The sequence below is a fragment of the Amphiura filiformis genome, chromosome 20 (genome assembly GCF_039555335.1).
Source record: "Amphiura filiformis chromosome 20, Afil_fr2py, whole genome shotgun sequence".
NCBI classification, from domain to species: domain Eukaryota; kingdom Metazoa; phylum Echinodermata; class Ophiuroidea; order Amphilepidida; family Amphiuridae; genus Amphiura; species Amphiura filiformis.
This window is the reverse complement of record NC_092647.1, coordinates 10970979-10998608: the sequence shown is the minus strand read 5'-3', so window position 1 is coordinate 10998608 and position 27630 is coordinate 10970979. Positions and strand designations below refer to the sequence as shown.

General features: G+C 37.2%; 1 protein-coding gene across 4 annotated transcripts; it reads right to left on the bottom strand.

Moving 5' to 3' along the window:
• Window positions 1-466: 466 nt before the first annotated feature.
• On the bottom strand, window positions 467-27547 carry LOC140143118 (protein KTI12 homolog). Of its 4 annotated transcripts, none has more exons than XM_072165165.1 (10): window positions 27440-27547; window positions 19546-19742; window positions 17543-17594; window positions 16983-17035; window positions 15706-15761; window positions 15199-15278; window positions 14151-14310; window positions 10761-10823; window positions 9592-9660; window positions 467-2825 (listed from the first exon to the last, which is right to left on the bottom strand). In XM_072165165.1, exons 1-10 carry the CDS (start codon window positions 27493-27495, stop codon window positions 2682-2684), a joined length of 930 nt encoding a protein of 309 aa, XP_072021266.1. In that variant the 5' UTR covers window positions 27496-27547; the 3' UTR covers window positions 467-2681. The 4 variants fall into 4 exon arrangements, with proteins under 4 accessions (XP_072021266.1, XP_072021268.1, XP_072021267.1 ...); XM_072165167.1 differs by having other exon boundaries at window positions 27294-27495; XM_072165166.1 differs by having other exon boundaries at window positions 27326-27495.
• Window positions 27548-27630: the final 83 nt, after the last annotated feature.

Genomic DNA, 27630 nt, shown 5'->3' with positions numbered 1-27630 from the left:
ACCCAGGTGCAATGGGAAACTGTTAGGGGTAGTCTTTTCATTTTGAGAATAGACTGGCTAAACAAACAGATTTGGCAAGATCTGGATGTGCTCTGTTCATTGAGGTACATTCCGTCACTATTGACAGCTGTTGCACTAGATAGCAAATACAGTACAGGGGTCCATTTCACTAAACTTTTAACCCTTCGCAACTCAAATAATCGTTCGTAAAGTTTAGAATACCCTTTTATGAAGGGTCCCTGAGTAGTAAATTCCTATTACTTATGAAGGATACCGTTTGTAAGTAAGCTTAGTGAAATGGAAGTTACGAACGATTTTGAGACTTACGAAGCTTCGTAAAGTTTGGTGAAATGGACCCCAGAAAATTGAAATGGGAGAAATGCATCATGGGAAGTGTAAGATATCTTATCTATAGTATAACAGTACATGTATGTTCATTCATGATTAAAGAGTTTAATTTCAACACTACACTATTTTTTCCTTGCCTGGAAAGTTTTTGCTAGGTTGACCAGCGTCTTCAGCAGATGCTGTGATGATATCTTGTTTACAATTGGGACAGTTCTTTCTGCTGACGTCGCATAATTGATAAGATGACAGCATAGGATATTACGATGTTGTGACGTTCCAGGTGAACGAAAAATAGTGTAGTGTTAATCACTTTATCTACCACTACGTATGAATATCCACTCGTATACTGTTCATGTATACTATATTCTTAAAGTTCCTGCAATCTTATTGGATCATAGCCCTGTTATATGACATATCATATAACTGACCAATCAGAGGCAATGTTAGATCGGCAGATAGTGCTCAGAGGGTTAAGAATGAGAATATGAAAAGGTATTGTTATAGGCACTGTCATGCATCTATCGCCTCATAGTACATAGGCAACATCATTATTTTTGGCTTAAACAATTCAGCTTTACCTTGTTGTTTTACTTCGCCCGTGTAATATGAGATGATAGATGCATGACAGTGGCTAAAAAGAATATCTTTATTCTCTAAATATAAAAACATGTAATATGCAGCACAGAACTTAAATATCATAGAACATATAATATACAGCAATAAGGAATAAAAAATAGTCTATACACAGTAGCTTTGGGGAAACTGTGTGTAAGGAAATAAAAAAATGTAATGATGAAAGATGTGAGCTACATGCTTCATCATTTCATCTCTTTCATTCTTAGGACCCAAACCAAGGCCGACTGTGAAACGCTGATCAGCCAACTTGCACACGCTACTGAGCCTGAAAAAGAAGCCACCACGAATCACACAATTTGATGCACGTATGGGAGCCGCCATTGAGATGCTGGGATGCAGAGATCGTGTAGCCGGAGTGCTTAAAACGAGTCACCAGCAACACGACTATGTGACAACTATTGCATATATACAATTTTATCGCGTACATCGTGTGAGCTTGACAACAAGTTCTGAATAGACTAGCTCCAAGTCTTACATAGCTGGACATGTTATGATTGTAATTTTGAGCAAATTTCTCTTCAATGAAACAGTATTTTCTTTACATTCTTTGATTGACCTTGGTAAATTTCATGTATTTAATCAAATTAAGTTTTATGTTGTTTGTACATGTGCTAAAAACATTAAAGATGCACAAATAAAGTACCTTTTCAGCATTTGATAAAATTTGCATATAGCAGGCTGGAAACGGTGTAATGGTGGATGCAGCAAATGAAAATGTTAGTACTTGAAAGTGTGAGCATCATGCAGATGCACAGGTAAATCGCGGTAGCATTCCATGCTTATGGCGGGGGTGTAGGGTATAATGGCGGCTTCTATAGCTTTACTACTTTTATATAGAGCAGTCACTTCCCAATCTTATTTAATTCCCTACCCAAACTTTGGATTGCTAACCCATTTTTATTTACAATGCCCCAGTGTTCAGTGTTTCAAGAAAACGCATTTGTTTCCAAAAAATTTTGAAGTGTGCTCTGCATGTGCCTTTTCTGAATTAGTTTTTGAATATCATAGTTGTGCCTCACCATACTGATTGGCTGATCAACGGTTATGAAAACATGATGGTTGACCTATTGGTCATCAGCGTATAGAAGAGGAGGCAACCTTGCCTCTTCTACACGGTCACTCATCACCATCGCGTACCCGGACCATGTAAGTACTATAGGGTCCACAACTTATAAGTTCCCCCCTAAATACTTTTTATAATAAATCGAAAAATATTTGACAAAAAGCAAACGTGTAAAAAGGTATGGATAACCGTGTTTGTTTGACACATATGGACCAAATTATAGCATCACACGTCATTGCGTTCAGTCACAATGTTTCATTATGTAAAAAAAGATACCGTTTTAAACAGTGTCAAAAGTTGCATCTGAGTCCATAGGAGTCGGCTCTCAAACAATACAGTAGGCCAGGTCTATTCATGTGTTTGTTAAAGAAAACCTGAAAACCTGCTATTGACTCGGGTGCCACTTTTAAAATGGTCTATTTTCTTACACAATTAACCATTGTGACTGAACGCAATGATGTGTGACGCTATAAATTGGTCCACATGTGTAAAACAAATAGGGCAAACATATTTTACATTTAGTAAAATATTTATTGACTTATAATAAGTGTTAGGGGGGAACTTAAGTTGTGGACTGTATAGTATTAAAAAATTTACTTTAATAAATACTAAAATTACACTAGAGATGGTGTTGTCACTTAATGGTGTTGTTGAAGAATTGTACAAACATGTTAGGGAGTCTCCTGATATCATCTATAGGATGTAGCTTGGTATAGGAGATGAATTGCCTACGTATACGCTGGAGTTCTGATGCATTCACTAGTCTAGTCAGGTGTACCTGCATGGGTAGATAAAATCAATAGCTGCCACATCAAGGTCTGACTTAGGAATTTGTTTTTAGTGAGATTGTAAGGCTCTGGCCCAGCAATCAAATTTACTGGCCCAGTTTTCTCAATGTTTTCTACTGCAAAATTATTTCAATCAACATGATCAATTAAATTAGCAACTAACAACCAAGTAAATTCCATCCTCCGTTTTGGGAGATATATATCCCTGTGATCTAGCATTTTAATAACAACATGCTTTGTCTATCGGGAATATACACAGCCATCCAGAGAAGAGCAAAGAATTGCTTGAAGTGCAATTGCAACACAAGATTAGAGTGGTGTAGTGTGAGTTATCCTGGGGGATGCCAACTATGATGGGGGGGGGCATTAGACCTGATGGGAGGCATAAGCCATTTTTCGGCAATTTTCCTACGTGATTTCCTAAATTTTCAATTCAATTGAGGGGGCAAGTGCACCTGTATGAATAAGACTGAACAGACCGACAAAAAATTAGAAAATAATAATATAAATTACACAGGGGCATTTGCTAGGAACAGCACCTGGTGGGGTATTCAACTTTAGAAGTGACGTTATTTGCCTGTTAATAGGCCCTTCTCTTCTTTTCTGAAGTCAAATATACCTGATCGGGTATATTTGATGACCACCTTTTCTGCGTTTGAGTATAAATTAGCTTAGGTTTTTGTTATTGGAAAGTAGAAATTTCCATCAAGATTAACTAAAATAAAAGTTGAAAAAAGTATTTCAAGCTTAGAACGATAAATTTGATTGAAAAGCGAATTAATTCTGAAATGAGATTTTCTTATCAGCTGTCTCTCTGCATAATTATCGATATACTGAATTAAATTCACAGGTAGCTGTGGCCAGCAAGTTCAAAAAACAAATGACTGATATACTGTACATGGCCAGAAACAGTCCCAAAATCTACTGGTGCAGGCCCACCACTTAAATCCAACCCTGTGCCATATTGTTAGCCTGCTACGCTAATTGCCCAAGTCATTTTTTGTAATTTTCAGAACAAAGAACAAAATGTGGTTCAAGCATGCATCAGTTACATAATCACCCTAATTATTTTGGATTATTCCCTTTAATTTTTATCATTTTCATTTGTTCTTGTGCAAAGATTGGTGAATAAATATGTTTGAATACATGCTTGAACCATATATTTTGTACTTTGTTCTCAAAATTACAAAAAATGACTTAGCAGGCTGTCGATATGTCATAGGTATATAGGCAGCTATTGCATGAAATGCCTTCTTCCCCGTAAAGCCTTAATGTATGATTTCCGTCAAATTTTAATTTTGTTATTCTTTATGGGCTATTTCACGTTAAGTGTGCACTTTTCAAAATGGTGCTTCAGCATTTCTGGTTACCTGAATTTGGAACATTATATAATGTGGGTGATTTTATTAGATGGGTGTTATGGAGGACTATAGGAGCATTTTCATTAAATTCTGACAACTTTTTATATCAGATTTTTGCATAACATGCATTTTCAACACATTTCTGGAGTACCACTTCATATTTTGAATGTCTTGTGAATGATTTCTTAGGAATATCAATAAGCCTCCTTTGTAGCTATTGCTTTGGTAACAAAGTATGAAGCATACACAATGCAATGCAAGTTATTTGGCATAAATTGGTCCCGTATTGCGAAAATTATGACCATTTTTGTAATTATGTAGATTCTGCGTTAAACAAAAAAAGCGATGTCCTCTCCAAAACAAGTACTATCAAAATTGAAACTAAATTGGTAGTTCCTGCCAAAACTTGCATCTGTAGAATCTTCAGGGTGTTCCGCAATCATAAAACAGGACAATTAGTTCTGAGGATATTTGTATAAAATATCACAACCTGCCAGTTTTGGTGTCTTGATTCCGCGTTAAAAGTGTGTCCTCTCCAGAACAGGGGTAAATCGGCAATTGACACAAAATCAAGGGTAAATGTTTCACTTTATTTGAACAAAATTAACCTTCCCCTTCCCTCTAACAAGACAAGACATTAGTTTTTAATCACAATACTCAAAGTAGCCAATATCTGATGATATCATGTTGTTTTAAACAGAATGTCCTCTCCAGAACAACCAAAAACTGTGGTCCGTAACAGCTCACAAAAAGCATGTACTTTTATTTCAAGTGAATGTTTCATCTAGATATTGACAACACATCTAAAGTGAACATTTGTAGTCCGAAACATCTATTTTCAAGATATGTTTTGATGGTGAAAGTGTGGATTTCATGCCTCACCAAAAATCTGTGACCTGTGTCTGGATTTACATGAGCCTTCATTAAAAGTAAAATACAAGAGATGGTATGCTTTTCTAGCAGTATTTGTGTGTAATAACATCTGATGAAAACTTTTAGACTGATGACGATAAGTGTGCTGCTTGAATATCAGTGAAAAAAAGTGAAAAACTGATTGTTAAACAAAATGTCCTCTCCAGACACCCATACGTTGGAAAGCTCAGAAAACACAAGTTCTACTGAAAAATATGGGAACTTGACAATATTTAATTAAAACACATCAGAACTAACATTTATGATAAGAAAAATGATACACAAGAGGATATACTGTTATAATAAAGTAAGAGTTTCATTTTTTTTCAACAATCGTTTAACTTGCTTCTGGATTTGCAGAAGCCCGCACTTTAATTTTTAAACAAAAAATGTCATGTAGAATGATTAAAAAATGTGTATTATCATCTGATGAACAATGTAAACAAATGCAAATAATTTTGACCCATACATTATTTGAACTACATAGCACTGAAGTGGTTAATGTTGTTTTGTTAAACAAAATGTCCTCTCCAGGCCATGCATTTTCCCATTGAAACTTTAGTGATGAATTTAACAATGTTATTGATGATCCCACGCTCTGATATTTTGGAATTGAATTTGGTACATCATGAAATTCTAAAAATCATAGAATTTTTATGAATTTAAGGACTTCTAATTTTGACCCTCTGTGGAACTGTAAGTGTAAGCTTAACGTGAAATAGCCCTTATTCAACATGTTGAAATAATATTAGTAATAACTGCCGGGAAGGGTTGCTGTCCATTTTAAGTTGAAATAACAAGGTAAAGTGAAAGAAACCTCGCTGGTTATTATATTATCATAATTTTTTGAATTATGATAATATGTCGAACTTTGCTCTGTTGACCACAAAGACAACAAATTTGGTCGATTCCATTTAGGTGCAACTTGGGACATGTGTAAACATTACAAATATGAAAAAAAATCAGGTTTGAAAAAAATTAACCAATTTCGTACTATAAGATCGTACATTATGGCTTTAACCCTTGATATTCAATTTGAAGCAATTGTGCTATTCCAGTTGAAATCCATACACCCCCTACGAAAGACATGACTATAATCTCCCACACAGGGAGTGTGAATTTCAAATGGGGTCACCTGAATGGGTGACTCCGTTTGAAATTGACATGTGGGAGATTAGGTTGTGTCCAGTGGCGTAGCTGGGATTTTTCCAGGGGGGGCAAGCCTGTATGGGCGGGGGCCCAAATCCACCAAACGAAAATGGGGTAGGTGTGAGTGGTGCGGCGCACCCCTATCGAAAAAAGTGTACTTTCAAAGAAAAGTACACTTTCAAATATATCAAAGAAAAATAAAAACAAAACAAAGGTAGGCCTAAATACGTTTATAATTGGCAATAGGGCCTACTGTGGCCCAAGAGAGAAAATGGTAAACCGGGTTATTACTGAGAAAAATTTGCTTTTTTATTACTAATTTGATCTTAATAGAAATGAATTTTGGCCATAATTCTTGCTAATTTCCTGGTTAAAAATTTCCAATTTCAGACAATTTTAGCCCAAAATGAAGGTAAATTGTACGTAAAGGCCAGTGCGCGAAGCGTGCAAAATTTAGCAATGTTACCATATTTCGGTCCAAAACATGGTGTTTTGGGGAACATACCTTAGGCTATTTTAGGGGCCTGGACACGGTACCCATCTGGTCTATTCGTAAATCCGGCCCCAAGTTTGAAATAGCTCAATGGTAAATGACTTAATCGGCCAATTTTGTGTCGATACTGAAAATTTTCGATTGGGGCATGCTACAAGAAACATGTCGGACACAGCCTTCTTGACCACCTTTTTCGACTTTTCTCTTTGGGTTGACCATTTTATTGTTTTAGTCAATATACTGTTCCTATAGGTGCTTTTGTGCAATCGGCATTTCAAAAGATTTATATTTCTTTGTCTTCAAGAAGTCATTACAAGTATATTGTCGAGTATATTGATAATAATCGTATGGCCCTACATATTGTGCTATTCATGGCCTCTTTCTCTTTCCCTTCTCTTCCCCATCTTTTTCCTCTCTCTCCATCCTTTCTCTTTTTTCCCCGCACTAGGGGGCAGGGGCCCAAATAGACAATTTTGCCAGGCTTATTGACAATAATCGTATGGTATTGCATATCGTATGGATTCCCCATCTCTTTTCCCCTCCTCTCCCTATCTCCCCCTCTCTTTTCCCCTTCTCTCCCTCTCTTTTTTCCTCTCTCTCTCTCTTTTCCCTTTTTTTTCCTTCGCTAGGGGCGGGCCCAAATAGCGCTAGAAGCGAGGGTCTGAGGGGCGGGGGGCCCAAATAGGCAATTTTGCCAGGGGGCAATGCCCCCCCTGCCCCCTGGCAGCTACGCCACTGGTTGTGTCTTCCATAGGGGGTGTATGGATATAAACTGGAATAGCATATTGCATGATAACAAGAACACTTATGCAAGTACAGCGGATCAGGAATGAAACTTCAAAAACAGCAGTATAAAACAAAATGTGTCACCCCGTTTTGACCATGGAAGGGGTTAATAGGTACAAGTAAAAGGATTAATCTTTACAATAAGGTACCGTAAAATTCCGTCTCCAAGCATATATATGCCTCTAAACGAGTTTTTTTTTACACAAGAGACAAGAGGCAGACACTCTCAACAAAAACATTATTTGGAGTTTGAACAACTATATTACTGATAAAGGCGGCTGTACAAACATGTATATTTGTAAGACCAATCTATTGCAATGTTTTTGAGAAGGGTATTGGCCTTTCATATCTTTCGTTAAAAAAAACCCTCGTTTAGAGGCATATATGCTTCTAGACGAAATTCTACGGTATGCCTCCCACAAGCTGTGCTTTATTCTGTGACTATATGCACTGTTCTCAAAATAATCAGAGGGTGTATGTCAGGAATGGCATGCAAGACTCTTAACCCCTAGACACTACTGGTCATCTAACAGCATTTCTGATTGGTTGATAACTTGAAATGCTCATTTCAATTGCCAATTATGACTAGGCTTTAAAATATTTATGGTCAAACTTACATTTGCAGATGATCTTATTAATAGCCTCCTTGATTGGTTCAAAATTGGACACAATATTCATTTTGGCCAATCAGCAGGTAGTTCTCATAGCGTTAAGTTGTGCCTAAAGGCGAGTGGCATGGCAGTAACCTTATTATTCAAGATTTATCCATTTAACTAAAAAACTGCAGCATACTTCTTAAGGGGTACTACACCCCTGGCAAATTTTATGCCTATTTTTGCATTTTTCTCAAAAATTATAGCGCATTGGTGACAAGTAAGATATGTATATTATAGGGGCAAGGACTACAACTACTGCACTGTAAATTTTATTTCAGCACAGACAACAGTTGTGGAGTTACAGTCAAAATTGAGGGAAACCAATATTTGATCAATAAATCAATAACAACTTGCCTTGAGTTGCTGAATTTACAGTGCAGTAGTTGTAGTCCTTGCCCTATAATATACATATCTTACTTGTCACCAACGCTATATAATTTTTGAGAAAAATGCAAAAATAGGTAAAAAATTTGCCAGGGTGTAGTACCCCCTTAATGTTTATACATTGATCTTACAGGGAATGAGTCACAGAAGCCAATAATTGCATGTATATTTCCATAAGGTTTTTGATTCTTGAGTTAAGGCCAATAATTAATATATCAATAAGAAAGTCCTGGGTGTCCCCCCCCCCGAAATAACAGCCCCTTATATCAAGCTTTGGGGTCGCCTTTATAGAACCCATACTATTCCTCTTGTGTGTCAGCTTTATTTGTCTCAATATTTGAGTGCAAACCCAGTTAGGTTGTGCTCCCCTCCAACCCGCCTTAACTCTCTCCCTATGGGTGCCAACTGCAGACGACAAGTTTCAAATTGTGTTTAAAAATATAAATTTTCATGACCATGTTTGAAATCAGCATTAAAAATGCATTAAAATGAGTACAAACAAGCCTAGTATTGGTTCAGTGGTTCTTGAGATAGCTCTTGATATTTTGAGAAAATGTCTCAAAACTTTTTATGTTGAAGCCTACTCGCTGCCGTAGTGCATGTTGTTAGTAACCAATTGGTTACTTGTTCATGCCTGGGCCCATACACCTGTTCCGAATTTTAATATGCCATAGGCTTTGTGTTGTGATCATTTTGATCAGTGGTTCATAACAAAGAAAGCGTGAGCCAGTGGACCTAGCAACGGTCATATTCTTAACTCTCTCCACGCGGGCGTCAACTGCAGACGACAAGTTTCAAATTTATTTTTAAAAATCAAAAATTTCAGAAATGTAAATCTTCATGACCATGTTTGAAATCAGCATGAAAAATGCATTAAAATGAGTACAAACAAGCCTAGTATTGATTCAGTGGTTCTTAAGATAGCGCTTGATATTTTTAGAAAATATCTAAAAACTTGGGACTTTTTATATTAAATCATATGGCTTAGCATGCAGAGTATTAATGTTCACCCTACCTTTTCTGTAGCTGCTGGTATTGTAATCTGATCACCTGGCACACACGTCTTTTGAGCATTAACTAAAATCTGTAATTCAAAAGACAAGACAATTAATCAATTACTTAAAGCTAAATCAAATATTTTTTTAGTGTTACACCCAGTAAGTATTGGTATTCTTTTCTTTCTTTTTAAAAAAAATGATGTAAGGTACATGGGTGGGGTCCTGATTGGCTGCTAGAATCATGTCACAATCCTTTACTGATAAATTGGCTATTGCAGTTGAAATCCATACACCCCCTATGGAAGACATGACCTTAATCTTCCACATGGGGGTGTGACTTTCAAACGAGTCACCTGAATGGGTGACTCCAACTGAAATATTCACCCCCTGTGTGGGAGATTAAGGTCATGTCTTCCATAGGGGGTGTAAGGATTTCAACTGCAATAGCCCAATTCACTTCGCATGGTCTATGTCCTGGGGATGAACAAGGCTCACATTATAAGCAAGGATCGTGCTTGTGTGGCAGATTATAGGCTGAAGCATTACAATCAGAACACAAAGCACACATTTTTTTTAAATAATGATTTGCAGCGCACTGGGAAATAATATAGAGTTATTCTATGTTGCCTTCCATAGCAATGTGCAAATATGGTGGAGTATATACCTATAGTCTCTATGTCTTCCTCGAAGCAGTAATTTAGATATTGCTTTTTATTTTATTTCTAAAAGTATAATGATGATAAACACAAGTATGTATTTTCAGAAAGAACATGGTGCAAGGAATCCAACTAGCTAACAGATTCCTGCAAAATTGAACAGTTTTTGAGAAAATCATGAGATATGTGATTTTACTTTACTTCCTTGAAGAAGGCCTCCAGATTATAGTCCAGGATTTCACAAACTTTTTTCCCCATGAGGCAAACTACATAAGAAAAATATGGTGCAACCCACAGCATAATACAAATGCTGTTATTTATATCGGCGGCATACCGGGCAAGATTTCCAAAGAGGGCACAATCATTTGCAAGTTGTTCTACTGACTGGCTCCCAAAATTACTTTACCAGAACAAATGCATGCGAAGCACACACAAATTTTCAATTTAATGCTAAAATGGGTCAAAATGCAATGGGGTCTAGTCGCTTCATTATTACTCCAGTTTTATTAGAATTAACTGATTATACTTACACTAACAGCTTCTTGTGTGATCTTGTCTAATTCATGTAGAAAATTGGTTTCTGATAAAGGTTGCTGAAATATAAGAATGAAATTAATATCATGCACTTATGTATACTTTGTGTGGTACTTTTACCCATGATATGATCTGAACCACTCAATGAAGCCAATAATCAATTATGTATTGTCTATTGCTTTTGCTACTGCTTTTTGCCATATCACAAATTCATAATTTGCAACAACTTTTCATTTTCCTTAGATCGTAAGGGAGGGCGAGTTAGCGCAGCGGTAATTCCCTCGCTTTGCACCACTGAGGTCCCGGGTTCAAGCCCCGGCGCGGCCCAGGGACTCACATGCACTTGGTTTATCCCGATTCCATGCTCGCTCTCGCAGGTTTTCTCCGGGATCTCCGGTTTCCTCCTGTATCGCAAAAAATCGGTGATTAGTTGTTTGGTTATCAAAACTTCCTTCACCCAATGGAATTTGGGGAGCTGCACAGATAATTGGTGGATGTAGTACAATCTAAATGCGGATAGGTGTGCGCCGTTCGGCAGCAACCTAGTTGATGCGATCTGATTATGATGATTCACCATTGCAGCGAAATTACAGCGCTTTGATTCCTCTAAGATCTGGAGAAAGGCGCTTTATAAATCCAAAATTTATTTATTATTATTATTATTTTTGTCATTGTTCTATTCCAGTTGAAATCTATACACTAATAATGGAAGACATTACCTTAATCTCACACACAGAGGTGTAGGTTAATTTCAAATGGAGTCATCCACTTTGATAGACCATTTGAAACTCCCGGCATAGAAGATTATGGGCATGTCTTCCATATGGGGTGTTTGGATATTTAAAATTTTCACTTTCCTCAGAGCTTAAGTTTATTTATCATTGCGTTATTACAGTTGAAATCCATACATCCTTTATGAAAGACATGACCTTATAATTAATCTCCCACAATGGGGATGAACATTTCAAATGGAGTCACCCATACTGGTTACCCCAATTCACACTCCCTATGTGGAAGACTGAAGTCATGTGTTTCATATGGGTGTATGGATTTCAACTCGAATTGCCCATTATTCTACTCAAGTCTGCAGCACCCTTCTTTTTGCTCTCAAACATAGGGTATCTGTTGAATGCATATGAGTGTATCAAGATATACAAATTTTACTAATACCTCCATATCATGTGCATATTACACACCTAATAATTTTCATTAAAAAATCACAAAATTTCAGAATTGTACATTTTCATGACCATGTTTGGAATCAGCATTAAAAATCTATACTAATAAAATAGTATATAACGCGCTTCGACGCATCGTTCCGATATTTCGGATATAGATAGGTATCGGGCATTCCACGTTTATGGGGTAGTTAAGTTTTAAAGGTCATCGGAGGTCAAGGTCAAAGGTCAAAATTTCAAACTTTGTCCGATCGGGCCCAAACTTGGTGGGTGGAATCCTTGATACGAGGCGAATACATGCCCAAAATAAAATTGAGGTCAACCGAGGTCAAAGGTCATTACGTAGGGGTCAAATTTCAAACTTTGTCTGATCGGGCTCTAATTTGGTGGGTGGAATCCTTGATATGAGGGGAATATATGCCCGAAATAAAATTGAGGTCAACCAAGGTCAAAGGTCATTACGGAGGGGTCAAGTTTCAAACTTTGTCCGATCGGGCTCAAATTTGGTGGGTGGAATCCTTGATACCAGGGGAATATATGCCCAAATAAAATTGAGGTCAACCAAGGTCAAAGGTCATTACGGAGGTGTCAAATTTCAAACTTTGTCCGATCGGGCTCAAACTTGGTGGGTGGAATCCTTTATACGAGGGGAATATATGCCCGAAATAAAATAGAGGTCAACCGAGGTCACAGGTCATTACGGAGGGGTCAAATTTCAAACTTTGTCCGATCTGGCTCAAACTTGGTGGGTGGAATCCTTGATATGAGGGGAATATATGCGCGAAATACAATTGTGGTCAACCGAGGTCAAAGGTCATCATGGACGCTTCAAATTTCAAACTTTGTCCGATCGGGCTCAAACTTGGTGGGTGGAATCCTTGATATGAGGGGAACACGTAAAACTTAAAATCAAGGCCAACGGTCATCCAGGAGCTACATTTTTAACTTTGCCTGATTTGACTTAAACTTAAAGCACTATCACGGCAACAGGTGCTCTTACAGCTACAGGTACACTAGTGTGTTAAAATGAGTACAAACAATTCTAGTATTGGTTTAGTGGTTATTGAGATAACTCTTGATATTTTGAGAAAATATCTCAAAACTTGGTTTTCTTATGTTGAAGTCTATGGCTAGCATGCAGAGCATTATGCAGTCAGAAAACTGGACACAAGGCACACTCAAGAAATGAAACATCTAAAAACAACCAAGAAGAGGCTATTTGATGTCAACAATTTATACATACATTTTTTTTTAATTCAAAATTGCTGAAAAATTTCAAAATGGCATCTCTCAAATGTGACATGATCAATAGGAATGAGACAGATGTCGCTAATATTGTTTTTGAGATATTGGCAAAAACAGTGTTCAAATTCTTTTGTTTTATATTGTTTTCAGCTATTGATAAATTGCTCATAACTCAGTAACCAGATGTCCGATTTTGATCGGGTTTGCATCCAAATGTAGCATTCATAAACTGCCAGAAAATGGTGTAAAAAACTTCTAATTGAAAATTGCCGACATGTGACTCATTCCCCTTGATCATGTCACAAATTACCAAAAATCTGGAGTCACAATTTTTTTACTGCAAAAAAAGGAAAAAACAAACAAACAAGGGACTGCCCAGATTAAATCTTACACAGCTGTGTGCCGTATGATACTGAAAGGCGAAAATGTTGAAATATGGCCACTTAAAAGGGCATTTTGTGATCCACAGTCTCATCCCCCCATTTTTCTCAAAAAAGTTGAGATTTTCATACCACTGGAAATGCTCCCCATTTTGGACAACCTGCTACACAAATATCAGCTTGTATAGCAATATTTTACAATGTAAACATATGCCAATATAATAAGAACATCACCTAAATACATGTAATAAGTTTTTCAAAGTAAATCGAACCCTGCACTGGAAACCTCTAGCTACATAATGTTAATGTATCAAATATTTCTTGCAGATTAATTCGTTTAGCAAAGATATCATGAAATTTGAATTAGGTTCTGGTACACCAGAACGAAATTACAACACAATGTCTATGGAGCAGTGTATACACATAATCATGCATAATTCGCAAACGCAAAATTGAAATCAACTGAAATTTTGGGAATACGCTTTTTTTCGTGGATATCTACTGAAAAATGTCATAAAAGGAGGATGCTAAGATCACAAAATACTCCTTTAAAAAGAGCCTGATTCCAGTTAACAACACTTACCGATACGGTAGATAGATTAGGAGGTGGTGCTTTTCGGTGGAATATTGCATCACATATAGCTTCACAAGGAAGCTCATCATCAGGTAATATTGTAAATAGAGGTGAATCCCATCTATTCCTTGATTCAGGTGCTTCAAATCTCATGACTAAACCATCTAAACTAAAACAGAGAAATACAACAACAAAAATTAAATGTCAGTGCCACTAAAACTTTTCTATATGTATACTGTAAGTGGAAAACACAAATAAAGAGCGAAAGATTATATTTATTTTTATTTATAACATTTGGCCGAAGCCAGGCAAAGCTCAATAGTGCTCAGAAGCTACTAAATTAAAGCCATATTGTAACACTTCTATAAAAATAGATTAGTATTTCTTTTCAATAAAATGTTAGCTTTTACTGTCAGATATGTCCCCTTTTAATTTTGAGCCGAACAAGTGAGGTAAATCAAAGAAAATTGGAATTTACTACCAGCGCCAATACATGTTACACCGGCGGTCGTAATAGGGTACAACCCTTTGATGTGTCTGTATAACTAACTATCCCGCACGCAGTGTAAGTACTATGTTATGAACATCGCATACATGTTCGACTAAAATTTTAAGACATTATGTCAAAATCTGATAAAAGAAGAAGTTTACATTACATTTTGACATAATTTAATGAATTATGGCCCATTTTTGTGTAACAATTCCTGCCAAATTAATGCAACCTATGAGTTTGATTTTTTGTCACATTAAGATTTGAATGTTTGTGCATGTACTGAGCATGTTCTTTTACTGATTGCACAATATAGAAAGTGTGACAATTTAATTTGAGAAATTGATTGAGGTATTTGTATAATGATGTCACACAAGACATAGTTCACAGTGGATAATGGTAAAAGTGCATTGCTTCCTATCTCTTTAGTTATATTTGTCTCAGATCCAAGTACTCAATCCTAGGTTCCAGGATAAAAGCCTCCAGCGATACACCCATCAAGGATGTTCTTAGGAGGAAGATTTTATGAGGACACAAGGACAAAGTATAACAATTTGTAGTACCTACATTTCCTGACTATATCTGTCTGCTTCCTCCCTCTGACTATTCCATGTGGTTGCTTGATCTGCTGACGTAGCACAGTGAATCTAAACACAAACAAACATAGATTTATACAACATGTCCGAATTAGGAGATCAGAAAAGGCAATTAAAAACATTTTTAATTTAAACAAAAAAAATCAAAGTTAAGGCTTTCCAGAATAGGAGTCGTTACTCTGTCTGAGTTTGGTTTGAAACTATTCCGGAAGGTCTAAATTTTGAACTTTTATATGTTCTCCCATTTTTGGGATTGAGCACTTTGTTCAAAAGATAGTCTAACCATGTTGTTAAAAAATGACCCTACAATATCACAGAAAGCTTGAAAAATGTGGCAAAAATGTGGCATATTTCAATGAATTTTGGCTTAAAAATGTTTCAATGAATTTTGGCTTAAAAAAAACAAAACACAAAATCTGGGTCAGTCAGGCCCGTAAAACGGGGTGTTTTTGTCGTCGCCTTAGAGGGAATTACTCACCACACAATGCGGTGTCTGTGATGACTTCACTGCACAATACAGCTCATACCTAAAACCTGAGGGGGACAAAACAATAAATATATTTGTCAGTTGATTGTATTGTGCTTGAAACATTTTACAATTACTATTACGTACAGTATTCAATAGGTTGTGAACAGTCCACACTAGGGCTAGAATACTTTGATCCAATTATGGGCAGGGTCTTAGATAAGGTTTGGCAAGTGTCCATTATTTTCACCAAAACTGAGTGTCCAAAATATGACTCTGAAAACATAAACCAGACCTCTGCAACCTCTGGTGGTTCAGTCAGTTCAAATAGCATTTGGTATAGCCCTGATTAGTTTGGTCTTGTTTCGAGTTCACAGAACTTTTTTATAGAGTTTAGTAAATGTCCCAGCCATTAATTTTGCCTGTCCTAGGCAAACTGACAGGTGGGTGGGTGGCTAACTAATAAACTGATTATGGGAAATCTGTTATCATCTATACCAGATCTGTTGCCATGATGAGCCTTGTGAAAAATGGCCTATTCCATTTGAGATCTACCATACCCCTACGGAAGCTTTATAAAGAAAAGTCTTCCACAGAGGGAGTATGTTTTTCAAATGGAAGTTTTGAAACCTATTCTCCCCCTGTATATGGCTTACCTATATCTTCCACAACTAGAGCATTTAAAATGTAAGTACATTAGTATTAAACCCACTTAACTTTCTATGCTATTTGAAAGCCATACTCCCTCTGCGGATAACTTTTGTTAACTCTTCCACAGGGAGTGGGTGGGTGTTAATTTCAAATGTAATAGCCTAATGGGATCCTAAACATGATCCAAATCAAAAACAACACAAATTATATCACTGATACAGGGGAAAGAAGAATTACGCATCGCACACTAGCACATATAAACATGAATTTACAAATGGAAACATAACATGCATAGGCAGCTATACCAGAGAAAAAACTCTGGACATACCTGCCTGTGTGGGGACTTGAACCCCAGACCTCTCGCTTGTCGGGCGACCGCTCTACCACTGAGCTACACAGATCGACTGTCCCTGATAAACAGGACTCAAGTCTGGTACTTTTGGATATGAGCAGTCAAGGGTGAACAGTACAAACAACACATTACATACCAGTGTACGAGATCAATTAATGATGCTTACCCGCCAGCCTAATATAATCATACAGAGGAAGAGGTTTACGCATCATACACTGGAACATGGAAACATTCAAACATTACAACTAGCGTATGAGAACAAATTAATGATGCTTATATCACTGACCTTTTATGTAATTGAGTGAGTCCAAAATGACTACATTCTCTCTAGACATCAACCTGCAAAATGAAAATTAAGGTAATACAATTATACAGAACAGCCAATTCGCTATTCCAGTTGATATACATACACCCAATATGGAAGACATGATCTTAATCTTACACACATGGTCATTTTTTTCCAAATCCCCCTATTATTCCCCCTGGCATAAATAGTGATCAATCTCTAAGGTGGTACCACACCCCCTGATAAATTTTGTGACTAACTTTACATTTTTCTCAAATATATAGCTACACACTGGTAACAAAAGTTATGTATATTATAGGAACAAGGAATCCAGTTACTACACTGGAATTTCAGTGACTCAAGACAAACGGTACATTATGATAAGAAAAGAGGTACCGCTAGAATGTACCTCATTTCTTAACATATAATGAACCACTTGTCTTGGATCACTGAAATTTCAGTGAAGTAATTGGATTCCTTACCCCATATGAAAAATGCAAAATTAGTCACAAAAGTTATCAGGGGGTGTAATGTGTATAGTACCACTTTATTTTACACACCTGATTACAGCAGATTTCAGTGATCCTCTGACTTCCTTTTCTTGTTTTGAATCTATATCATAGAAAAAGTGTACCGGTGACCAACATGTTTATTTATAATTGATATCAAACTGTTACTTTATAATTATGGGATTGGTAGCAAATAATGAGAATGAACAAATCTTCACCAATACACTGTATGCAGACCAAGCCTGTGTGCATGGTTTACATAACCTTGGTGTTTTAATCTTTCATACAGATAATGAGAACTACAAACAGTCCATTTGTAAATTTGGTAGACATTTGGGTGTATTTGGTAGACATTTGGGTGTATTTGGTAGACATTTGGGTGTATTTGGTAGATATTTGGGTGTATTTGGTAGACATTTGGTTGTATTTGGTAGACATTTGGGTGTATTTGGTAGACATTTGGTTGTATTTGGTAGACATTTGGGTGTATTTGATAGACATTTGGTTGTATTTGGTAGACATTTGGGTGCATTAATGGTAGACATTTGGGTGCATTTGGTAGACATTTGGGTGTATTTGGTAGATATTTGGGTGTATTTGGTAGACATTTGGGTGTATTTGGTAGATATTTGGGTGTATTTGGTAGACATTTGGTTGTATTTGGTAGACATTTGGGTGTATTTGGTAGACATTTGGTTGTATTTGGTAGACATTTGGGTGCATTTGGTAGACATTTGGTTGTATTTGGTAGACATTTGGGTGCATTAATGGTAGACATTTGGGTGCATTTGGTAGACATTTGGGTGTATTTGGTAGACATTTGGTTGTATTTGGTAGACATTTGGGTGCATTAATGGTAGACATTTGGGTGCATTTGGTAGACATTTGGTTGTATTTGGTAGACATTTGGGTGCATTAATGGTAGACATTTGGGTGTATTTGGTAGACATTTGGGTGTATTTGGTAGATATTTGGGTGTATCTGGTAGACATTTGGTTGTATTTGGGGTGTATTTGGTAGACATTTGGTTGTATTTGGTAGACATTTGGGTGTATTTGATAGACATTTGGTTGTATTTGGTAGACATTTGGGTGCATTAATGGTAGACATTTGGGTGCATTTGGTAGACATTTGGTTGCATTTGGTAGACATTTGGGTGCATTAATGGTAATGGTAGACATTTGGGTGTATTTGGTAGACATTTGGTTGTATTTGGTAGACATTTGGGTGCATTAATGGTAGACATTTGGGTGCATTTGGTAGACATTTGGTTGTATTTGGTAGACATTTGGGTGCATTAATGGTAGACATTTTTGGTAGACATTTGGGTGTATTTGGTAGACATTTGGTTGTATTTGGTAGACATTTGGGTGCATTTGGTAGACATTTGGGTGCATTAATGGTAGACATTTGGGTGCATTAATGGTAGACATTTGGTTGTATTTGGTAGACATTTGGGTGTATTTGATAGACATTTGTTTGTATTTGGTAGACATTTGGGTGCATTAATGGTAGACATTTGGTGGACATTTAGGTGCATTTGGTAGACATTTGGTTGTATTTGGTAGACATTTGGTTGTATTTGGTAGATATATGGGTGCATTAATGGTAGACATTTGGGTGCATTAATGGTAGACATTTAGAGGACATTTGGTTGTATTTGGTAGATATATATGGGTGTATTTGATACTAGACATTTGGGTGCATTTGGTAGACATTTGGGTGCATTAATGGTAGACATTTGGGTGCATTTGGTAGATATGTGGGTATTTGTTCGACATTTGGGTGCATTTGGTAGGCATATGCGTGTATTTGGCAGACATTTGGGTGTATTTGGTAGACACTGGGGTTTATTTGATCAACATTTGGGTGCATTTGGTAGACATTTGGTAGACATTTGGGTGTGTTTGATAGACATTTGGGTGCATATTTGATAGAAATTTGGGTGCATTTGTTTATATACAAAAATCACCCATTTTGACTCTTGAAGTTTAATCTATTTTGCAAGAATCTTTACATAAAATGAATTTGTTTTCTCCATGTATCATACCAACCTGCATACACAGCATTCCTATCCACTCTAAGAGTATGATCACTGATAATGTTAACAGTCCTCTTGTGGTTCTCTTCAACATGCTTACTCAACTGATCCGTCCTTGTTGTCTTCCCACTGCATGGAAACCCACACAATATAACTAGCGGCATTTTGTGTTGAGTTGGTTCTGGTACCACTGCCCAGTATGAAGATGATCTGCAGATGGGAAGAGGTGTGTGTCACAATATATTACTAAGCATTTTGAGTTGAGTTTTTTTCTAAAAAAGCTTATTCAGAAATCCCAGCATAAAAATATTAAAATTGTGTAAATTTTCCCAAAGTGTTTGTGTCATTCCTAAAAACAAAGAAAGTTTAATAATAAATTGAAGTCCCAGTACTGCCAGTTATTGAAAATTGCGTTTGATTTCATGGCAACAGTTAATTTTTTAAACTGCTTTTATATTTAATGATTGAAAGCATGTGGTGTCCAAAATGGCAGCTCTCAAAATGTGCATAACAGGAAAAAAATCATGCATGCATATAACCCGGCGTTGATACATTATGGCTTCTGATTGGAGAAAGGTAATTTGAACTGATGACATCATGGTTTATAAAAATATTTGGAGTGATTGCCGAATAGGGTGCAACTCTACTAGTCTTATTACAAGACTGCCCTACCCCAACCCTAACCCCTAAACTCCTTAAACAAGGACTGGACTCAAGTCAAGCAAGTTTAATGCATCAATTAAAAAACAAAACAGCATTTATTAATAATTCAAATCAGAGACAGACCAGTCAAGATAGCAATACAATCTTCAAGGGAAGCCACACAAGTACCATGAAGAGAAAAGGACCACCTTGCAATGCGTCAAGCAGCAATACTGATATTGAAATTAACAACAAAGGTGATGATGACAAAGGACACAGTCAGATAGACCAATCTGGATCCTACAGGTATAGCGACAAAAGCAAACGCAAGGCTGACACACCACCCACGTGGAAGCACGCAACGGCTACCAGCAGCGTCGACATCGGTGAGGGGTGCGTAGGAGAACATGCCCGTGTTGGGGACTCAGGTGAGCGACAAAGCCCATACATGTATGCTAGTAACAGGGACTTTATGCGGAAGGTTGATAGTACTACGAGAGTAGCCCCCCGGAAGCATATGCAAGACCACCAATGCACAGTACAAACCGTGGGACTTTATCTACATTTTGTTCATTTGCTTGCTTGATTTTTGTATAAATATAATTATTGTATGTATTTTGAATCATGGTATTTATAATTATCTTGTAGTAGATGATACCATTATACTTATTTGTAATGTATTGTAAATACAGTGTAAATACTGTATGATATTTTGTAAATATTGTGTATATCGTAATTAATATATTTTGTTCCTATAACATGTATACAATGAGGGCCTGCTTGAAAAGCAGTGCTTGTCACTGAAGCAGTATAACCCTCAATAAAGAAAGAATAACTAATAATAATAATAATAATAATAACAAGTGGGACATAGAACTAGAGAACCATCAAGGTGCCTATAACACCAGATGTAATGGCAGCAAATGTGAGGTAGAGTCAACTCAGCGAATGCCCAGTCTGAAACATAAACAAGATCAACATGGTACTGAGCCCTGCACTGGGAATGCTATCTCTCACGAGCAGGATGCAGAGCTCCTCACTGCAGATGACCCCACAACAGCAAGAGCAGTCGACCTGAACGAAGCAGTGGAAGGCAAGTCAGACTTACACGAAGCAAATCAAGCAGTTCACAAGACAACCTCTTTTTTAGGAAGCGGCAGGGCCTCAACTTTCACACACCTGTACGTACGCGAAGCTGTTCACAGATCCCCCCTCACTTTGGCAAGTTACAATATCGGGTTTTAAGTCAAACTATGGTACCATGTTCTTCATAAGTTGGCGAACAAGTTTGACATTGTGGCCATACAAGAACACTGGCTACATGAATATGAAGTAAATAGGGAGCTTGAACAACTTGGAGATATTGCAATTTGCATATCATGCCATTTGCTTCGACACCCGTGAACAAACTCTCCCCACCCACAGGACAAGAGGGGAAAAAGGTACAGCCTTCATAAATCCATGACCAATTATAAAGTTGAGGCTATTGAAACGCATAACTCCAGGATCTGCTGTATAACAACCCGGGTATAACAACAGCTGAGATCCCAGGTGAGGAAAGACAAAGGCCATGAGGGATGCTGACCTGCACGAGCAGCTGATGGAAACCATCTTTGCTGATCCTAAGGTCTTTCACAGGCTGATCAACAAACAAAGAAGAAGTAGTGAAGTTAACACCCCATCACTAAGGTACCAAGGTGTTCTGCACAAAGGTCCAGATGAAGATCCAATTTATACTCTTCCTATAGGAAGTATTGTATTGAGTTAGTTTGGTGTATTGTATCATATGTATGCCGATGACATACAACTTTATGTTGGTTTTAACCCAAAAGATAATGTTTCCACAGCTTCTTCGCTTCACCGGCTCTCTGAATGCATCAAATCCATAAAGAACTGGATGAATAACAACATATGCTTAAGCTAAACGATGACAAGACAGAGTTTATGGTAATAACATCACCACACCTCAAACACAGGGGTAGCGCTAGAACTAAACACTCCAGTGTCCGCAGGGACCCCAGAACTTGCAGAAAATTAAAAAGTAGGGGGTCCGGAGTAGAGTTTGGTGAGTCCGAGTTGCACAAATGCAGCATAAATAGTATGTCTGCAATAGTGCTACATGTAGATTGAAAAACTGGGGGGTCTGCAGGGACCCCTGCACTTGCAGAAAATTTAAAAACAGGGGGTGGTACGGGTCCGAGACCCCAAAAAGCAACTTAGCGCTACCCTTGCTCAAACACCACATGTCTCCTATTTCTTTGCTTGTTGCTCGATGTTACAATACATGTATCCCAGTGACAGTGTTCGTAATCTTGGTGTCATCTTTGACTCACAAATGTCCATATCTTCACATGTAAAATCTCTCTGCACAAACTTAAACTTCCAACTCCGCAATATTTTGTGTATCATACGTAGATTCCTGGACTATGACACCTGCCATCTCTCCAGACTGGATTATTGTAATGGACTCCTTCTTGGATAAACCAAAACAGACATCCAGAAATTACAGATTATCTCATCACAAAAATAAATCATATATTTGGGTATAGACAACATATTTGTGACATGTCATGTCAAAAGCAGACATTTTGGGGCAGGTTGTGAATTTTGAGGTTTTTACATAGAGATATTTTGCTCCACAACGACGTTTTCCCCAATGAAATCGGACATTCCTAAGCGAAGATATTGAGTTCGGAAGTTAATTATGGTATTATAAAATTGGAAATCGAGATATCGGCCTTTAAAAATATTGTTGACAATGTTGAGAGTAGGAATTAACTTGAAAAATGTTTCAAAAAATACAATTATATTCCGGGCTGAAACTATCAGACAAAACATTGATAACATCACAAATTCGCAACAAACCCAAATTGTGAAAAAACCACCCACCAGCAGATTTTTGGCTATTTCTCCATTTACGATCCTGCCCAAAAGTGTCTGGTTTTGACATTTGACACGTCACATTTAGGTTTCCTTGAATAATCTGTTCTTTTAATTTTAGGCCTTTTAGAACTCCCAAAATTAATACTCATCAGTACCTTCAGTTCTGCATTTTCTGTCATTTCTGCATTCTGTCTTTTACACCTGCATCCTCATGTGACTGTAAATGTATTGTAATTATTACCATGATTAATTGATTATAAACATGGTAAATGTATGTAGGTATCCTAGGTGAATTCAAATTTGCCATCAAACTGCATCATTTTATATCAAATTAAAGCCCTTGAGTAAACAAAGCCAAAACTGAAAACCTTATTTTCATAGCACTTTCCGTAGCAAAGTTACATCTTGTCAAAGATTGACTTCATCAAAAAGATTCAGCTAGCAAAATTCCCCAAAACAGCATTTCGGGGGTGTTTCTAGATCTTAGTCTCGCTATGTAGCTATTCATGGAACGCTTTTGAGAAGGAAGCTTTAAAATCCTCTCCTTGCCCACCGAAAATTTGGCTTCATTACGTCGACGATACTTTCGTGGTGTTAAAAGACTGATAAAATTCATGAGTTTACTGATCACATCAACAACGTAGACACTGACATCAAATTCACCATCGAACCTGAGAACAATAAACAACTTCCGTTCTTAGATACTCTTATCACACGAAAGGAAGACGCTAACTTAAAGGTACAAGTATACCGCAAACCCACGCATACGGACCAGTATTTGCACTTTGAAAGCCACCATCCACTTCAACACAAACTTAGAGTGGCCAAAACACTGTTCCATAGAGCGGATAATATCGCGATCAGGAACTTTCGCATATAAAAAGTGCACTTTCCAGATGTGGATACGAGAACTGGACTTTTTCTAAAGCTACTCAGAAAAAGAAACCAACAACCAACAGCACTGCAGTCACATCTGGCTCTGGCTTTTCAGAAAGCCGCCCCTCACACTTCTCCCGTATGTGAAAGGAGTTTCAGAGAAACTCAAGCGCATTTTTGGCACCTACAACGTTCAGACTGCTTTTAAACCGCTCATCAGTACTCTCCGTCAACAGCTTGTTGCTCCGAAGGACAAGTCCAAGATTGTAGATCAATCAGGTGTGGTGTACCGTATTCCGTGTTCGGACTGTGAGAGTGTGTACATCGGCGAGACTGCACGGGCTTTGGGTGATCGTCTGAAAGAACACACGTCACAATGTAAAAGTGCAGTCAAGAGTTCTGCTGTCGCAGAACATCTTAAGAATAAGAACACAGGTCAAATTGGACTCCCCCAATATCAAGATTGTTAAGAAGGAAAGCAAGTTCCTAAATCGCAAGATAAAGGAGTCCATAGCCATCAGACAGGAAAAACAAGTCAAGCTCAACAGAGACGGGGGAGAATTTACGACTGTCTTCTAGAAACACCAAAATCATCCAAGTGTGAAGAAGACAGTCAGCCAGTCATTACTGCCTGAGGATGGCAACAGTTACATGTTATGTAGTTACCGAAAATATTAGCAGGTAAATATTTATTTATTTGCCTTCAGTTTCCGTTGAAAGTTTTAAAATTTTCTTGGTTATCTTAGACTTAGTCTCATTATGATACCAGCTTTAAAAATTCCATCATCAAATGTATGTAGGTATGCCCTTGAGTAAACAAAGCCAAAACTGAAAACCTTTTTTTTCATAGCACTTTCCGTAGCAAAGTTACATCTTGTCAAAGATTGACTTTCATCAAAAAGATTCAGCTAGCAAAATTCCCCAAAACGGCATTTCGGGGTGTTTCTAGATCTTAGTCTCATTATGATAGCAGCTTTTTTTAATGGAACTGCTATCAAAATTCCATGTGCGATTGTCTTATCACCATAAAAAATCATATATTTGGGTCAAGTGAAGTATAGAAAACATATTTAGGTTTCCTTGACCAGCCTGTTGTTTTAAATTCTATGTAAAATATGTATTGAGTTCTAGGCGAATTTGGTTGACTAGCAAATCCAGGGTAGCAAATGTGTAAGGTTTGCCTGGGCCTGGCATGATATACACATAGTCCTGCCAGCAAGACTTCAGTCTTTATCATAAACATAATGACATCTACTGACCTGTACGACGAGTTACAGTTACTGGAACTAGTCTAGATGTACACATACTAGTGCCGTACTATTACGCTGCCTTTCGTATTTGCCGAGGAGGACAATTTCGACCTTGATCCTCGTTTACAAACAGAGAGGTAGACAAAAGGCCTGTCAAAACTGTTCCGCTTGTCCAAATACTCAAGTATCAAAAGGATGGTCCACAAATAGAGTGATTCACGCAACATGAATATGGGATTAAAAAACTGTGAAGTAGGACCATGTGCTTCTTTTGTCCAATTTGGCATCAAGATTTCGAATGGAAACAGTTCAGACTAGATACACATGTATACATACATGTACTAGGTATGCTAGGTGAATTCAAATTTGCCATCAAACTGCATCATTTCATCTATATCAAATTAAAGCCCTTGTAAACAAAGCCAAAACTGAAAACCATTTTTCATAGCACTTTCCGTAGCAAAGTTACATCTTGTCAAAGATTGACTTTCATCAAAAAGTTTCAGCTAGCAAAATTCCCCAAAACGGCATTTCGGGGGTGTTTCTAGATCTTAAGTCTCATTATGATAGCAGCTTTTTTTTTAATGGAACTGCTATCCAAATCCCTCTAAAATTCCATGTGCGGGTGACTTATCACCATAAAAATCACATATTTGGGTCAAGTGAAGTATAGAAAACATATTTATGTAGGTTTCTTTCTTCGGGCACTTGTTTTAAATTTCTATGTAAAAATGCATTGACATTGTCGGCGAATTTGGCTGACTAGCAAATGTGTTAACTAAGGTTTGCCTGGGTTACCTACATGTAGGTATCCCAGGCAAACCTTAGTTAAGGCCAGATAAAATTAATGTTTTGGTTCTCGTCCGGGGGATTTTCATGTATTGATGAGGGAGGGAGGTGTTTTTTTTTGTTTTGTTTTTGTTTTTTTTCCAATGTAAAATTAGCATTGTCAGTAGTTTTCGGTCTTCTCCAACAGTGCTCGAGGAAACGATGAGGCCCTTTTTTTTTTTTTTCAAATGTGAGATTCTGAGGATAAACCCCTAGAGTACCACAAAAAAGACTTGGAAGTGATGCTTGTTCTCTAATAAACTTATTTATATGTATGAAGATTTCATAAATCATTCCAAAGTCTAAAAAATTGAAAAATCTAAAAAAAAAAAAAAAATCTGACAAATCCCAGAAATTGAGGAGGGAGGGGACGAGAACCAAAATATTAATTTTACACGGCCTAACACATTTGCTAGTCAGCGAAATTCGCTGAGACCGGGGCCCAAACACAATGCATATTTACATAGAAATTTGAATTTTTTTCGAGAATAGGTCGGTGCATGAAGGAAACCTACATAAATATGTTTTCTATACTTCACTTGACCCAAATATATGATTTTTATGGTGATAATCAAGTCGCACATGGAATTTTAGAGGATTTTGATAGCAGTTCCATTAAAAAAGCTGCTATCGCCATGAGACTAAGATCTAGAAACACCCCGAAATGCCGCTTTTGGGGAATTTTGCTAGCTTAATTAGTCAGGCTCACATCACACACTATAGGTGGCGCTATCTATGTTCCACCAAGTGGACGCTCGTTAAAGCGCAAAAGCAATTTGTGTGCAAATCAAGACCATCCAAAACAGCTTTCTTACAGTAAAGAATAGGAGGTCATCTGGGGTCACATACAGTAGTGTTAGTGTACATTGTACATGTGCCTGCTGTCACAATTTCACACACAAAATTTTGGACAATTTGGTGACACACTATTTTTGTCTGTAACTTCAAAAGTAAATGCACTAGAAACATGATTGACCCCTTATTGTTTAGATAATTTGATTCTCTTTCAAATGAAAGAACTTTCAGCTAAAAATATTGAACTTCAAAATTTTATGAACATACCTAGCTTAATCTTTTTGATGAAAGTCAGTCTTTGACAAGATGTAACTTTGCTACGGAAAGTGCTATGAAAAAAAGGGTTTTAATTTTGGCTTTGTTTACTCAAGGGCTTTAATTTGATATATAAAATGATGCAGTTTGATGGCAAATTTGAATTCACCTAGCATACCTACTACATGTACATGATGTAGGTAAACTTGTCATGCTTGTATTGTAAGCTTACCTAAATCATACTTTAAAATCTTGACTACGTACGTGCAACCACTGCCAGAACTTCAGAAATAAGCCTACACGTTTCCAATACGTCTCTGATCCTTGATATGCAAAACAATTAAGTTAATGGAAATTAAAAGGCTAATTTTTAAATACCTCAACCCAACTTTTTCTTCCAAACAGATGACGGACGACAGGCTGCATTTATCCATTGAATTGATCACTTCCGGTAGTGCCGACCGTGTTGCGTGACATTTTGACACAATCCATGATGAAAATGGAGCGACGTTCGTCCTTTAATAGTCGCCAAGCATTTTGAGTTTTATTTTTTCTTGATTTGGCCAAAT

Excerpts from the sequence above, each read along its gene's own strand:
- LOC140143118 (XM_072165165.1), bottom strand. The coding sequence starts at position 27,495 with ATGGATAAATGCAGCCTGTCGTCCGTCATCTGTTTGGAAGAAAAAGTT. Across the intron at positions 17,595-19,545 it reads TAGGAATGCTGTGTATGCAG|ATTCAAAACAAGAAAAGGAA; the intron begins GTTGGTATGATA and ends TCTATGATATAG. Across the intron at positions 17,036-17,542 it reads CTGAAATCTGCTGTAATCAG|GTTGATGTCTAGAGAGAATG; the intron begins GTGTGTAAAATA and ends TTCATTTTGCAG.